Source organism: Falco cherrug, chromosome 15, assembly GCF_023634085.1.
Source record: "Falco cherrug isolate bFalChe1 chromosome 15, bFalChe1.pri, whole genome shotgun sequence".
NCBI classification, from domain to species: domain Eukaryota; kingdom Metazoa; phylum Chordata; class Aves; order Falconiformes; family Falconidae; genus Falco; species Falco cherrug.
This window is the reverse complement of record NC_073711.1, coordinates 15,196,784-15,211,889: the sequence shown is the minus strand read 5'-3', so window position 1 is coordinate 15,211,889 and position 15,106 is coordinate 15,196,784. Positions and strand designations below refer to the sequence as shown.

General features: G+C 45.9%; 1 protein-coding gene across 1 annotated transcript in view; it reads left to right on the top strand.

Annotated features, from left to right (window-relative positions):
- GPC4 (glypican 4) overlaps positions 1 to 15,106 on the top strand; it is a 69,757-nt gene that overhangs the window by 35,495 nt on the left and 19,156 nt on the right. Inside the window, exon 3 of the mRNA XM_055727476.1 lies at positions 10,612 to 11,003. Within this exon, the coding sequence (XP_055583451.1) occupies positions 10,612 to 11,003 (392 nt within the window). The remainder of the gene's footprint in view (positions 1 to 10,611; positions 11,004 to 15,106) is intronic.

The window sequence follows — 15,106 nt, the reverse complement described above, 5'->3', positions numbered from 1 at the left end:
AAGATATATATTTTCAGGAGTAAGGGAAATGCCTTTTTGATAAAATAAAAAATACTTTGGGAGTTGTTGGATTCCCCATTGCTAATGTTTTTAGCAGTGAAAATTTGCTGGTTTCTCTGGCATACCTGATTTCAGATATGTGTATGGGCTGCGTTTAGAAACTAGCAGGTGAGATTCTCTGACTATGTAAGCATCTCCCTCTGACAATGACAGCCGTGGGAAAGCCACAAAGCTGTGTGACTGTGACATCTCATGCCACAGAAGCAGCTATGGCAGCTAAGCCTTTCCTTTTTTTTTTCTTTTCTTTTTTTTTCTTTTCCTTCCCCCTTTAAAATTTCTTTTGCCTTGTCTCATCTTCAGCAGTTAGTGCTCTCCCCTTCCCTCTCCGAGGGATTAATAGCATTAATAGGATTAATGGTGACATTAAGACTGCATAAATGCTTGGTCCCATTCATTAAACTCAAACTTTCACCTCTTTTGCCCTTTCAGGCTGAAGTTTTCCACACTGGGGTCTGTGCTAGCCAAGCAGTGCTTTGGGGAAATTGTTCAGCTGTTTTGAGGAATTGGAGCAGGGACAGGACATAGCCCATAACTCTTCTTGAGCATTTCTGCTGTTCTGTTGCTTTCTACGGAAGATGTTCTTAGGGTTTTTTTTCTTATTAAAGATGCCTCCTGAATCTCCCAGAAGACCTAGCTGTTGTGCTAGGCCTTTTCTGAAGGGAAAAATAGTTTTTTTGTAGGCTGGTTGCAGAGGGATTGGGGAGGACAGAGCCCCAAACCCCTGTGAGCAGAGTGGCTGCTGAGCCTCTGCCCTGTGGGGCCGAGTCCAGCAAGTGGATGCTTATTCTCCTGTCCCTGCATTTGACAAGTGCTTTTGCTGTTGCACTTAAACCAAGTCTTGTCCTTTCTGCTTGGTCTGGATTTAGGGGAGGCAAGCAAGCTTCTGCAACTCTTGTTGTGTGGGAATGATGTAAGAGATGAACTCTCCGATGTGAGGTGGTCTGTTTGTGGGCTGGGCTGGCAGTAGGTTTGGTGTTCCCAGCACCCAAGCAACAGATTTTTACAAATGGTACAACCCAAGCAAGCATCTGGGAAACTATTAAATGCCCAGAGTCCTGTTTCTGGTCTGCTCCTCCTGACTTTTCCATTAGCATTTAAGATAAAACAAAGACAGGAGTGTAAAACAACCCCCCTTTGGGGTAATGAGTGGAATGAAACCAAATCCAAGCAGCAGGAGCTTGCCAGGGGTCCCCATAACTGTGGTGTGTCCACCCCTCTGCTGCATGGGGACCAGGCAGAGGGGCTGGAGAGGGACCCCTGTTTGTGAGTTCCGTGTTTATGTTGGGCAGAGTAGCCTCAGGTGTAAAGTGCAGTTGTACTGTGCTGCTTTGAAGCATCATGGGGTGGCCTTGATCTTCTGTGTTACTCCTGGGTGCATGAATTAATTCCAGTAACAGGCTGTGGCTGAGTCCGTGTGACTAGTCAGGGAGGGGCATTGGCTAAATGCCTTCCAAACTATTCTGAAACTAGGGAAAAAATGCCCTGGAATGTCATGTCTGAATTGGTAACCCCTGGCTTCCAGCTGCTGTCTCCAGGTAGGAGTTTGCGGGGAGGTGTGCTGGGACAGTAGGATGAATGGCTGGGAAGTGTTAATAACTGGGAATGAGACAAAGGGACAAGGGAAAGCTTTTGGTGGTCTCCCCTCTGCTGCTCCAGGCAGTGCGGATGCAAACAGTGAAAGACAAGCCTCACAGGTGCCCAGCCTACTGCTCCTATAGTTAGAATCTGGCAGACCAGAGGGGCTCTCTGCCTTACTGAAATAACTGCCCTTTGGGGACCTTCATCTTGCATTAACTCTTTTCTTGGAGACTGCCTGCAAGAGCAGAGACCTGATGCCTCATCCTGCTCGTGTGCCAGTCCTCCCCCCTGCTCCATGTCCATGGCACCCAGGACTGTGGGCTTAGTCCTGGCTGCCAGCACATTCATCTCTGCAGGAGGCTGCTCCTGGTATTGTGGCACAGCAGGAGCGCCGAGAGGAGAGACCTGGTGGACCTTTGATGCCTACTGTGCCAGAGGTGCGTGGTGTTCGTGCTTCTGAATAAATCTGTGTGTGGTGGAGAGAGCTCTTGCCATTACAACCCATCCCCTGGCAGGTACGCTGATGACTGCATCGTTAACGTACAAATAATAGAGTGGTTTTGTCTATCCGTTGCCACTCATGTCTGGATATAAAGGCACAGCCTTGTCCTTTCCTCTCTGGAAAGGGATGGCACCAAACCTCATACTAACCAGGGCAGAAAACAGTGGGAAGATCCTTTAAGTTTTGCAGAAGCAGCAGTTGCTGAGAGCCAGTCCTTCAGACTTGTTTTCAGACCTGTGCTTACCAGAGGTGTAGGGATGGAGTGATCTCGGAGAAGCTGGAGGGAGCAACCACCAACACGCTTCCTTTAGAAAATGCCACTTGTGGGCTTTTGTTTGTGCTTTCTCACTCACTACAACAATAATGAAACAAATTGTCTGCTGTCTCTGCAGTGGAAGTTTGTTTATTTGTTTGCACTTAACTGGCTCCTCTCCATCTGGAGATTTTTAAGGAGGTCCGTAGACCACTGTGGTTTTTAGTCTTGCTCGTTGAGAAGGGTGATGCTTGTCTGACAGTCGTGGGGACCAAACCTCTGTTTTGGGAGGCTCAGAAAGATCCTGAGGTCAAGTTATCTCAGAAGAAGGCAATCTCAAAGTGGGGGAGGCTCCTGCCCTGTAGGTTTGGGGTAGAGAGGGAGACTAGATTTTGTAAGTGAGCAAAGACCTCAGCAGTGCGCAAAACCACTTTGTGTATGAGGTTCGAGGGATCAGTCTTCTACCATCAGAACAGCAGTTCTGCTGTTAAGATCACAGGTAAACTGCTGTTACCCTTTTGGTTTTATTCCAAAAGCAAAGACCTTTATACTTGGCTACAGGAAATGTGCCTGGTGCCCTCTGGTTACTAATTGCTGTCAACCGGTCAATGAGCTATTGTTTGTCTGTTTAAAATTAACTCTCTTTTTTCCTCCTTCCTGCACAAAGAGCCACCTAGCCTATGTGTGGGTTTGGTGTGCTTGCATAGTCCTGCAGGCTGCTCCCCTGAATGCTGGTTGAGTTGGTGGCATTTTGAGGTCTTGTGGTGGGCTTCGGGATAAGATATTAGATTGGTGCAGAGCTAGAACTATTTCGTTAGTGTTAAATATGCTGTAATGTCTTAGCATCCAGCCATGTGCATGCTGGATGAACAAATAAGAGAGGTGGCCCTAACTGGAAGAGCTCTCTTTGCAAATATAGTGAGATGAGGGGAACTGAGGTAACAGGAATGAGAAAACCATCCCCACTGTTCAGCAGCACGGGTCCTCCTCAAGCTCTTCAACAGCAATAGGAAGGGAGGCTTGGAGAAATACCTGTATGTGAAATACCTTGGTGAGTGTCCCAGAAAGCCCCTCTGAATCGGGGGTATGTGGGAGGCAACCTGAAAGGAGCTCGCTTCTAGATTTTGCAGGTGGTGTTGGCTGTTTGGTGTGGGAAGTCGGTGTGTTGGTACCAAATGGACGTAGGTCAGCAGGCTAAAGCAGCTGAGCAGTAGTAGATGTGTTTGAAAGGTCAGCTGGGATTGAGGAATGGGTGCACTGGAAATTAGATGTGGGGGGCTATGGAGGAAGCAAATGGAGGGAAAAGAAGCGGCAGCAAGGGAGGTGTGTTGGGGAAGACTGCTGTTGAGTTGTGGTCATTAAGAGGAGGATGGAAGAGCTCAGAATGAAGGATCTGCTGCTCGGAGAGGAGGCAGCGTGGGAACAGTGGGAGGAACCTGCTATAGCTGATCCAGAACAGGATGCATGAGCAGTGGCGGTCCCTGGAAATAAAGATGAGGAGGCTGCAAAGTCTGCCTTGTCCTGCTATGTGGGATGCTGGAGAGCAGGATGGACCAAGAGGGGACCAAGAGCATTTCTGTTGTCGCTGCTTTCCTAATTTGTGGGGTGGCTGCTAGATGCAGCAGAATGCAGTGCACTGCTATTGGCTTCTTGAATCAAAGACTACAGTCTCTGCTGTTTTTCCTCCTCCTTCATGGCTTCTTATTCTTCTAACAAGCTTGGTCTCTGTGTGATGGTGGTGATCTTGTGCTGTGTTACATTCTGCCCTGCTCTTCTGGGGTTCTGCCAGCCCCAGGGTGCAGATGGAGATCATGCTCATGGGCCCTCCAGAAACAAGAAGTTGTAGAAATCCTGGGTTCTGGTTTTTCCCCCCCCTGTGAGGCTGCAGCCCAATTGTTATTGTTGTGAAACCTTTTATTAATCAAGCAGAGTTTGAGGAGATGTTGTTGTCTCTCCTAGCTCTCCAAGGTTTACATGTCGGTGCTGTTGCTGTGACACTGCCATGATTTAAGCCTGTACTATTTCAAACTCTGTGGAAGAGTTCTTCCCATGTCAGTAAGTGCTAACATATGTTTGAAAACAGGACAGAGAAACAGCTTGTGGATTTGCCCTGCCCTTCCTGAGTTCATATTCAATAAATGTGTTAGCACTATGTATTCATCAGTTTCTCAACACTTCTGGAAAAAGGTTGTTAAGCTATGGTTTGTTTTTCCCTGGTGGAAATTACAAATGCGGTATATGCAATAAAGGAAGTGAAGGCATATTAAAAATCGTGAGGCACATTTAGAAAAAAAATATCTCTCTTTCCTTTGGAGTAGGTGGTGTGGCTACAAATGAGAGCTGTGAAAATTTGTCTTTTTCCTCCAAATTCCTTTTATCTGTCTGGATTGAATTTCGCTTTGCATGGTAGGAGCAGCTGCAGGGTGGAATTTGCATCTGCAGATGCACCTCTGTGAAGGCACTGGGCTGGTGCCGGCCCCTCTGCAGCACAGCCTTTGGGGCCATGGCTTGGGCAAGAGCATTCGTCTAGGAATCCATCTTGCTGCTGTGGACGTTTTATGAGTAAACCATTTTACAAGAAAATATAATTAATGTCTTTGTGGCAGTGTTCTCCTGTACATACTAGAAAGCATAATTGTCTATACAGACAAGCAAATTAAAGGTTTTGGTAAAACAGTCCTTAATAATAATCTGGACAACGTATTAAGGGTATACCCAAAAAGCTAGGTGGCAAATTATCTGAAACTAATTAATTGTGTCCATAAAAATTCATCATGTTCCCTCTGCATGCTTGAGCCGGGTTTTATTTGGTTTTTAAGGTGTGTCAAGTAATTGCATGTCTACCTGGTATCTGTTTGCCTAGTTGTTCTGTTTGAGGTTTCCAAATTTAGGCCAGTTGAAAACTCAGCTCTAAACTTAAGCAAACCTGGTGCATGGGAAATGTAACATGTCTGGTAGCCTTTGGGAGCAGAAATGTGCGTGGTAGCTCTGGTCTCCCTTTGGAAGGACACCAGCACACCTGAACATGGCCAACAGATGGTCATCTGTAGAGCGCATGTTGGCTCAACAGCCTTGCTGAGCTCTTGGATAAGACTTGCAGCCTTTTTTTTGCACTGCAGGTAATGTTTGCTATTTTTGTGCTGAGCTCCGGATCGCTTACAGTTTGACTTTGCAGTTGGAAGAGGGGCAAGTGGGGTGCCATGGAGCACTGTGCTTCTCGGTGTGAAATTATTCTCTGAAATAAATGTGTTTCGTTCCTGAAGATCAGCAAAATCAAGGCAAAACTTTGCACTGTGGTTATGGGTTCAATCCTGAGGGCTCCCTGCCTGGGGCATGGCTGGAGGGGCAGAGGATGCCAGTGCTTCACTGCTGCCGAGGGGCAGCGGGTGCTGGTGGTGGCAGGAGGCAGCTCAGGCCAGGCAGTTGTGCTGCTGCTGCTTTTGTCACCAGTGTTCTTGGGGAAATGCCATACCTGCCTGTGGGTGAAGGGGAATGTGCCCCTTTGATGTGTTCATCTAATTTCCAGGAGCTGCCTTTGATTTAGGTAGGACTGTGCCCTACAGCAGCAGGTTGTCCTCATCAAAAGCCCTCTTGTATGAAAATCTCACTCTTCACATGAAAACGTTAGCATGAGGAATAGGAAAATGTTGCATCCCTTTCTTACTTAAAAAAAAAGGGTATTTTCAGATGAGACCTATGAATCCAAGGTCAAAAAAATATTGGGTACAAAAATCAAAGTGGCTATGTTATCTGGAGGTGGATTTGCCCTGCGCCTCGCAGTGGGTGGAGCGGTTGCATTTCTTCAAGTAGCTCGTGTATCTGCAATTCGGAAGAAAAATTGTTTTGAATTATTCTGGCAGTGGAAGCTAACGTCATGTGGAAGCACCTTGGGGAGGTGTGGTGCACTCCTGCACTGGGTTACTGGCAGGGCTGGTCTGCCCTCAAGCTGCAAACAGGTAATACATCTTAATACCTCAAAAAAGGAATTTGCCAACTAACTATGGTTTTTTTTCCCACTGTGCCCTTTTATGGAAGGGTTTGTTCAAAAGCAAAGATTCCACCCACTCCCACCCAGGGTTCTTATTGCAGAAATACCAGATATGTCACATCCAGTCTTTCTTACAGTTTTATGACATCTCTAGGGTTTCCTGAGTGTTGGCTATTTAAATTCTAACCTGAAATTCTAATGTGTTAAAAGAGTAAACAGAGCCCAGAGCTGTAGATTGCTTGACTGCAGATTACAGCCTCTTCTATCTCTAAAAGTTAATTGCATTGGAAATGTCATCTTCCTTTGAACATCAAAGTCCGTAGCATCCACAGGATTTATTTTGCAATACAGACAAATTTTAAACTTTCTTCTTGACGTTAGGAACGGTTTTGTAGCTCTGGTCCCACTGGACAGCTTGGCTGGGCTCTGTGGGTGGCAGCGCTGGTATCTTTGCCCCTGCACTCACCCTCCTGAGCATCACCCTGAGCAACAAGATGACTTTTCATCAGCAGGGCTTAGCTGAGATGGGCTGAAGCAGTAAAATGTGGACTTGCTCCCATATCAGGTTGGACCAGAGCTGGCTGAGCCATGTTAGTCCAGCACCTTCTCTATGGTCCGTCCTCTCTGTGTAACCCAGACATCTCTCCGTGCTCTGCTCTTAGCTGGGAGAACCAGGGAAACTTTCCAGCCACGTGCTGCTTCTGCAGGTCAGTTTGTGAAGCCCTTTCCCGTCGGTGTGTGTGCTTTTATGCCTGTTTGTGGACAGAGGGGCCAGCCCTTGTTCTGGGAGTTTAAACAAGATAACTGGAGGGAAAAGAGAGCCTGCCATCTCTCTAGATAGCAGTGTCTTGGGGAGTACTGGCAAAGTATGATTCGTTGTCTGTGAAAAACGTTTGCGTTTGACAGCTTTTCACAGGAAGCCTGTCAGAGTGATAATTTAATGAGTACAGATTGCTTGCGACACAGCTGTAAAACATGCTTTTAGAGTGCTGTAAAATAAGCAACCAAGGCTTTTGTGTGTTTGCTTTGTTTGAGAACAAGTCAACTTCTAATACAAATGAAAGGTGGTCATTTATTTCACCCAGCAAACAGTCAAGACGTAAGAGAGGAAGCTGCCATTTTTCTTCTTGTGGTGGCAAGGTTAATGCTGGGTTATGTTGGTGTTTGCTAATCAGCTCGTTTCTGTGAAGGGGAGAATTAATATCTAATTAGATGTAGGGAGTTACTAGTCAGATTAGCATTTAAACCATAAAAAGGACTCTTGGGCTTTCTTCTCTTCATTGCAGACGCCTTTGCCCATGGTTTGCACAGAGAAAAGCTTAATGTTCCTTCCTGTGCCCAAGCTGATTTCTTGATGGGAAGACAGAAACTGAGGATGAAGTTTTACTCGAGCTGTTGGCATACTGTAAATCTTATCTATATATAATCTCATTTAATTGCTGCTGCTGCTGCTGCCCAAGTTGAGTGCTGTGCATTGCATGGGGGAAGATGTTGCCATGCACATCCCACTGCTGGGTCTATCCCTGCTTGCTGGTGTGGGGTGGCTCCTTGTCCCTGGTGCCGTGCTCAGCACCCCTCCTCTCTACCTTTTCCCAACCCCATGCCCACTCCAGGAGCTGTGAGGTGCCAGTGAGGCCCCCCGTGGGCTAAGCCGTTGGTGCCAGTCACCAGGGCATCCCATGCAGCACAGTTTGGGGATGCAGGCATATGCTGGCAGGGAAGCTTCACTGGGCAGGAGGGTGGGTGCTGCCTCTGTGCTACAGACACACAGCCCCTCCTCTGTCCCCCTCCCCTTCTTAGTTGGAAAGTGGCACCTAAATGGGTGTTTTCTGCATATGGAAGTGCTGGCTAGTAAGTGGTGCCTCCTTCAGCGGTGTTGTGTTGGGGTTTTAGAAGTGGCTGGTTTTCTTGTGAAGTTTTTGTTTCTTTTATTTACCTTCCTTTTGGGCAAGGAGAAGCTGCTGGCTGGAAGACTGCAGGTGTGCAGGTATATGCTGCTAATTAGGTTGCCTTTTTTTCTTTTCAGGATAATTAATGAACACACTTGGTTCTAGCCCACATGAAAAATTGCTAAGAGATGAAGGGCTCTAAAGCCTGGATGTGGTTTATTCAACTTCCACTTTGGAGTGTAACCAATAAAATGAGTTTGGGCAGGAGAATAACTCAGTTATGGTAATATGGATGTATTACTTGAGATAACTTCCTTGGCTCAAAACACTGGTTTTGGTTCCTTTAGACTGGTGGTTGGAACTATTTAACAGATTTCCCATCAATATAGTATGTAATTCTTCTGAAGAATTTGCTGATGCATCTGCCAGCTCTTGTGCCTGGCACAAAAGTATTTAAATAAACTACTTATTTGTGATGCTAAAAGGTCTGAGCAAAGGAAGGAAGTGAGCCTTCAAAATGATTAAGTGAATTAGAAATTAATATACACCAAGCTAATCTCTATAGTATAAACTCAACAGAAAAAAATCTTCCTGGAGAGGAAATGCCAGTCATGGGAACGAAAGTGGAGGTTCCTGCTGATATTGGACAGAGGATGTGTTGGGTGTTTGAAATCAATCTCTTCTTCCCTGGATCATTTCTCTTGTGCTCCTAAGAGGCTGCATTATATACAGCCATGTCAGGCACTGAGCCCCATGACTTTGTTCGTCAGGAACTTGAAGAATGTTTCAGTTTTTCCAGAAGATGTTTTCTGTGTTAGGCTTTGTTTGTACTGGAGCACTTTGAAGACGAAAAGCTGAACTTAGGCATACTTTTAATATGTTTTAACAAGGTTTAAATTCACACTAGGCCAAAATATCGCGCCCACCCCCCCCCTTCTAACAACTTCTGGCTTTAAACATTACTCCTTTGAGGATTAAAAAAACCCACAGAGGCATGTTTGATTAAAAAATATTTATTGAATATGAGTCACAGAAAAGCAGAGGTCAGAATCGTCAATTGCTGATGGCATGCATAAAATAATATGCTTCTTGACTGTGCTGTGGCGGTGGAGAGGCTGCGCCTGTGCCCCAGTGTCTCGCTTGGGGCTGGGGCAAACGGGTGGCAGCCTGGCGTGAGCACCACCGGCATGTGATGGTTTGTCCCAGTGGCACCTACCCTTGCTCTCCTTAGCTCCTTCCCAAGGCCACATAGTGTGGAGTTTTGTTCCAAAATTGCCCAGATGCACTTGGCTTAATGGACCCCTCCCCTATCTTTTAAATAATCTGCACAGAGTCTCCAAGGCAAAGACTTTGTGTTTTTGCGTAGAGCCACATGCCAAGGCTTCAGTGGTGCTGTCTTGGCAAGGGATGTTCTTTAAACTGACCTGGCGGTTGCATCTGATGTGCCAGATCAGCTTGTTACTGGAGTTGGAGATGTGTGTGACACTGCCAAGACACGGTGACAGTGCTTCAGCAGTGGCCGCTCTCTAGCACCAGGCTGTCTGGTGCTCTGGGAGGGTGAGCTGAAATGGGGATTTGCTTTTAAGTGATGAAACCCAGGGGCCCCTGTGTGTCCTTTGTAATCTGAAAAATCTCGTCATTCTTATGCCAAGTGTTTAGCATTTGGATTTTGAGCAGATTCTGGCTTAATTGTCGTGGGGTTTTTTTTGTACTGCTAAACATCTGAAGCCCTGTCTGTAATCATGACCATTTAGGTAATTAGAGACAGGCTCTGCCCTGAGAGATGATAAACTTGCAAGATGAGAGAAAGAACCCACAGGTAGATTTTTGGGTTTGTCTTTGAATTTATTAAAATTTGTTCATTTTTGAGGCTGGTTTATGATCATTTCAGAAAGTTAATTGATGAGAACTGAAAAGAAAGACCCTTTTGTGCAAAATACCTGTTTAAGAAAAAGACCACCTTTTTTGCTTTCTGCTTTCTGATATTCTTGTGCTTTGAAATGACGACTTTTAAGATGGCTGAATGGTAACATAAGAAACTGGCTCCCCCCCTCCCCCCCCTTTTGTCATGGTATTCAGATTTGCATCAAAAGAGACTTCATTCATGCAAGTCTTTTGATCTGGAGAGAGGTTTGGTGGAGGGTGTTTTATGAAGTGTAATAAAAAAATTTTGAGATACAGAAATTGTTTGAAAATCTTTGGGAGTCCTTTAACCTTACGTTTCATTTGGATGAGGGTCTTGTGCTGAATTTTCCAGTTAAGCAATTGCAATGGTTGTAGAAGTGTGTGAACACACAATCCAATGCCTGTGTTTACCACATCTTCTCTTCCTCTTTTCTAGAGTTCTTCAAAGAACTTCTCGAAAATGCTGAGAAGTCGCTGAATGACATGTTTGTGCGGACATATGGCCGTTTGTACATGCAGAACTCAGAGCTGTTCAAGGACCTCTTCGTGGAGCTGAAGCGGTACTATGTGGGCGGCAACGTCAACCTGGAGGAGATGCTCAACGAGTTCTGGGCACGCTTACTGGAGCGCATGTTCCGGCTGGTCAATCCCCAGTACCACTTCACGGACGAGTACCTCGAGTGCGTTAGCAAGTACACCGAGCAGCTGAAGCCTTTCGGGGATGTGCCGAGGAAGCTCAAGCTACAAGTCACACGAGCATTTGTGGCTGCCCGCACCTTCGCGCAGGGCCTTGCCGTCGCAAGGGACGTTGTGAGCAAAGTGTCTGCGGTGAGCTCTGTCTTGTGATAATTCCCAAGTCCCGTGGACCTGTGATGGGTAGCATCTTTCCCTGTTGTCCTGACTAGGTACCCAAAGGTGTTGGTGGTAGTTGAGCACAGGTGGGACTGCACTCCATCTGTGTAGGCTGTGCCCTTGGTCACGTTCTGGGCACACCACCATCCAGTGCTGCATCCCAGCAGCAGGGATGTTTCCCAGGTTGATGCTGTCCTCCTGTCCAGGGTACAGCAATGAGCAGGAAATTAAATATCTTCTGCAGTGGAAATAACAATGTTTGCTTGTGTAATGGCCCTATCTTCTTCTTAATATTGCCTTCAAATTACAGCGAGTCATGGATACTGTGGGCCTCTATTATGGAGCAGCTGATGATTTGCTCCTTGCTCCCAGGCATGGGGAGAGGCTGTTCGCATGAGCAAACAGTACTTTTATGATAACAGTAAGCTGGAGCCATGGGCACGGGGCAGGAGCCAGCTGTACTTTGTGCCACACACACTGCATGAGTTACAGCTCAGACTTTTATGATAAAGTAAATTCTTTTTCTGATCAAATAGATATGTGTTGGTCACTTAAATGTTTACCTCCCTCTTCTTATAAACCACTTTGAAGTGGTTTAAGTGAGGTGATTTTTTTCTTTTTCTTTTTTTCTTTTTTTTTTTTTTTTGACACGAGATTTGTCTTTAATTTTAGTCTGAGCTGTATGGTACAGGGAACAGGTGTAGTCAATAATCCCTTTAAAGTGATTGTGTAAGATAATAAATATTAGTGATTTTAAAAAACTCAGCTCATTTCCTGTGGGCTACAGAAGATTTAGTCTAATGATTTAATCGGGCAGAGAGGTTTACTTTCTGTCTGCCTGCTTACAGAGTAGTGAAACACCAGGCTTAAAGGGCAGGCAGTAGTTTGAATCACCCTAAGTGCCACGAAAAAAAAAGTAGTAAACCATAAAAGAATAACCGTTCCGGTACTTTTAGAAGCAGAATGCAATTTTGGAGGCAGCACAAGCAGCATCCTTAAGTGAGATAATAATTCATATTGCTTTGACTTTACAGGGGTAATATTAAAATACTCTATCTCTCTAGAAAGAAAAAAAAATTGTTTCCATGTTAATTTTTCTCAAAGAGAAGTGAGGAAAACAGCCTGTGATAAGCCTGTATATGTGCGATAGGGCAGAGAATACTAACAAGGGAAGAGTTGCTATACTAATATGCAGGCTCCAGGAGCAAGTTGTAAGTTAGCAGGGGCAGGTTTAGGTCCTTGGGCACTTTGACTCCCCGTTTAATAGTGATGACTCTCATGTTATGTCTGCATGCTGCTGGTTGAGGATAAGACCACAAAATCCTTCAGCCTCGGGAACACTGTCCTGTGGTGGGAAGAATATGTGGGAGGGAGGGTCGGTGCTGGGTGAGGCTAAGCATCGTGTCTCCCTGCCAGGTCACTGGCCAAGCCTGCCAACCTTTTGGTTGGGGTTTCAGATTTGGTGGCTCTTATTTCTGGCTGTGTGGCAGATACTGTGGTCAGGGGATGGGGTTTTCAGTGCTGGAGAGAGCAGATTAAGTATTTGGGTGGGAGGTCCGTCTGTTAAGCTCCAGTATGGTTTTCGGGAATGTGCAATCACTTGATAGGCAGTAAACGTGCATGGGTGAGGGATCGTGTTTATGCTCCATCTGCTCAGAATTCATCAAATCGTCTCCAGACTTGACACGGGACCACGAGGGCTACAGTCCCCGCATCTGTTATGAATCAGAGTCGTGAACCCAAGGTGGCATCGTGATTTCTCTTTCCCTTTTGAAGATCCTTGAGTGTAGAGTTGCCTTCAACCCTAGAATTAATTGCTCGAGTGTGGAAGGTTACCCAGAGACGCACTCAGCTGCAAAAATAGCTCACACACCGTGGACGATCACAGTTACTGCACTTTCCACTTCACTTTCACAAGTTGCACTGGAAATCGTGCAACAGAGACACTTTTCCAAGCAGCAGCAAAACTCCCTGCTGCTGGTCACCTAAGCTTTAGTTGCGGCAGTAGAAGGAATAATAATCTTCTATTAATTGTGAGTTCTAATCTGATTCAGTGGAAATTTAACATCACGTTTCTGCAAGACACAATGGGAAATTCTGTATGTGAGTTTAAAAGCTGATGTGTTTATGCCTGCTGCTTTGTGGTTGTGTTTTGGGGCATCCCACATTACATATAGATTAGCCTGGCTTTGCTGAGCTCTGTATAATGACTCTATTGACTCTGCTTTCTTATTATTTTTACTCAGGAGTTATAGTGGAATGACTGCTTATACCAGGGATTAACTTGAGGGATAAATCTTCTATTCTTCTTTATGAAAAAATGTCCAAAGTAATGCAAATTAGTTTTACTTTTAATGTGTTTTGTAACAAGGAAGTTAAAAATGCTTAATTGAAAATCTTCAGGAGGAGAAATACAAACTACTGCAAGACCCAGCTGCTTTTTACTTTCCTGGGGTGCTCTGAGGAGAGCAAAGAGCACTTTATGGTAGAATGGTCTTGATGTTTTTTTAATGATCCTATATATTTTTACATCTTCACTAGGGAGATGCATTTAAAAAGGTATTGTTCTTGCATGAGTTTGGAAGTAAAGGGGGAAAGGAAGAGGAAATATTGAAAAGCTGTGAGTATGCTTGATTTCTGAGCCAGAATTCTAGGAAATAACTTTGAATTTGACCTTGGAAGAAGCAGAAGCTGTGTGCTGCTGCCCAAACACACAACAGTGAGAAAGCTGTATGGTTTTGAGAGAAAGCACAGACTTTTGCAAACTGCATTTAAATGCCATGGTTTTGATGCTCGTCTTCACCCCTCAAATTCCCTCCTTTGGAATGAAAAAGTAGAAAATTCTCCAAATCTGTCCTGAACAGCAGGTCTGAGAAGAAAACCTAGGATGCTAGAGATGTCCTGCATCTGAGGTGGGCTGCAAGGGGCTGGGGGCCTCCAGTGCTTCCCTCTGCCATCTGCTGACACGTGGTGCTTTCTCTCTGACCTTCCTGCCCCTGCCTTTGGGAGACGGAAATATCTCCATCCCCTAATCGCTCACTTGCTACTTGGCCCTCGACAAGCACTAAAATCAGCCGGGTTAAATTGCTGCCAGCAGTGACATTTCCTGCCCCAGTCAGGGGTGGAAAAAAGGAACAAATACAAGCCAGAGCCCAGAGTGACTGAAAAAGGATGAGAACCTGCAACTGGGCAGTTCTCAAGCTGCAGAGATGTTCCCTTAATTAGTTAACATGTGATTAGATCCCAGCCTGGTCGAGGGTCATGACACCTTTGAGAGCAAAGTGCCCAGGGGCCTTGCTGAGGGCAGGTCAACTATAGGTATGGGGTGGAGGTCCCTGTTGAGGGGGGAGAAGAAGGTGAAGTCGAGGATTGAGCCCCCTGACAGCATTTTGTAGGGTCAGGAGGAGCCTGCTTGACCCACGGGCTGGGAGGGGAGGTCAGCAGCGGAGGAGTGTGAAGGGTGAAGTGTGCAGCCACTTGACATCAAATCCCTGCGTTTGTGTCACTGTGTCTCTGCAGAGTTGTGAATGGGGACATGCAGATGGGACCTCCTGCAGTTGCAGTGGTGGTGAGAATTTTCTGCAGCCCCCCAGGAGATTGATGATGATGAACTGTTGTTTTGGGATTCTTTTACCACTTTTGCCCTTGTGTCCGATGGTGTGAGGAACTGCTGGGAGCTCTGGAGACTCCCAAATCGCCTCCCCGATGGGCGTTTGCGTGCTTGGGGAGCCACATGAGGTGCAACCAAAGCAGCAGGGCCATTGGAAAAGGGGCTTGCAGCCCAGCCATGGGAAACGTGGAAAGATGACAACTTCAAAGTTGTATGCAAGAAAGAGCGTTTAATTTCGAAGCACAAATATGAGCTGTATGAAATAATGCACAGCTTCCTATGAAGAATACACCTACCTCCTCTGCTGTCCTCAAGAGACATTAACAGCTGAGAGGAAGCTGCTGGAGATGTTCGCAGTGGGTGGAGAAGGCTCGGCTTCCTTGGTATCAGCATTTCTTCCCTAATAAATTGTGATGATAGCAGCCAAGGAGGGCATGTTCTTCAAAGCGTTTATGGTGGATGGTTGCAG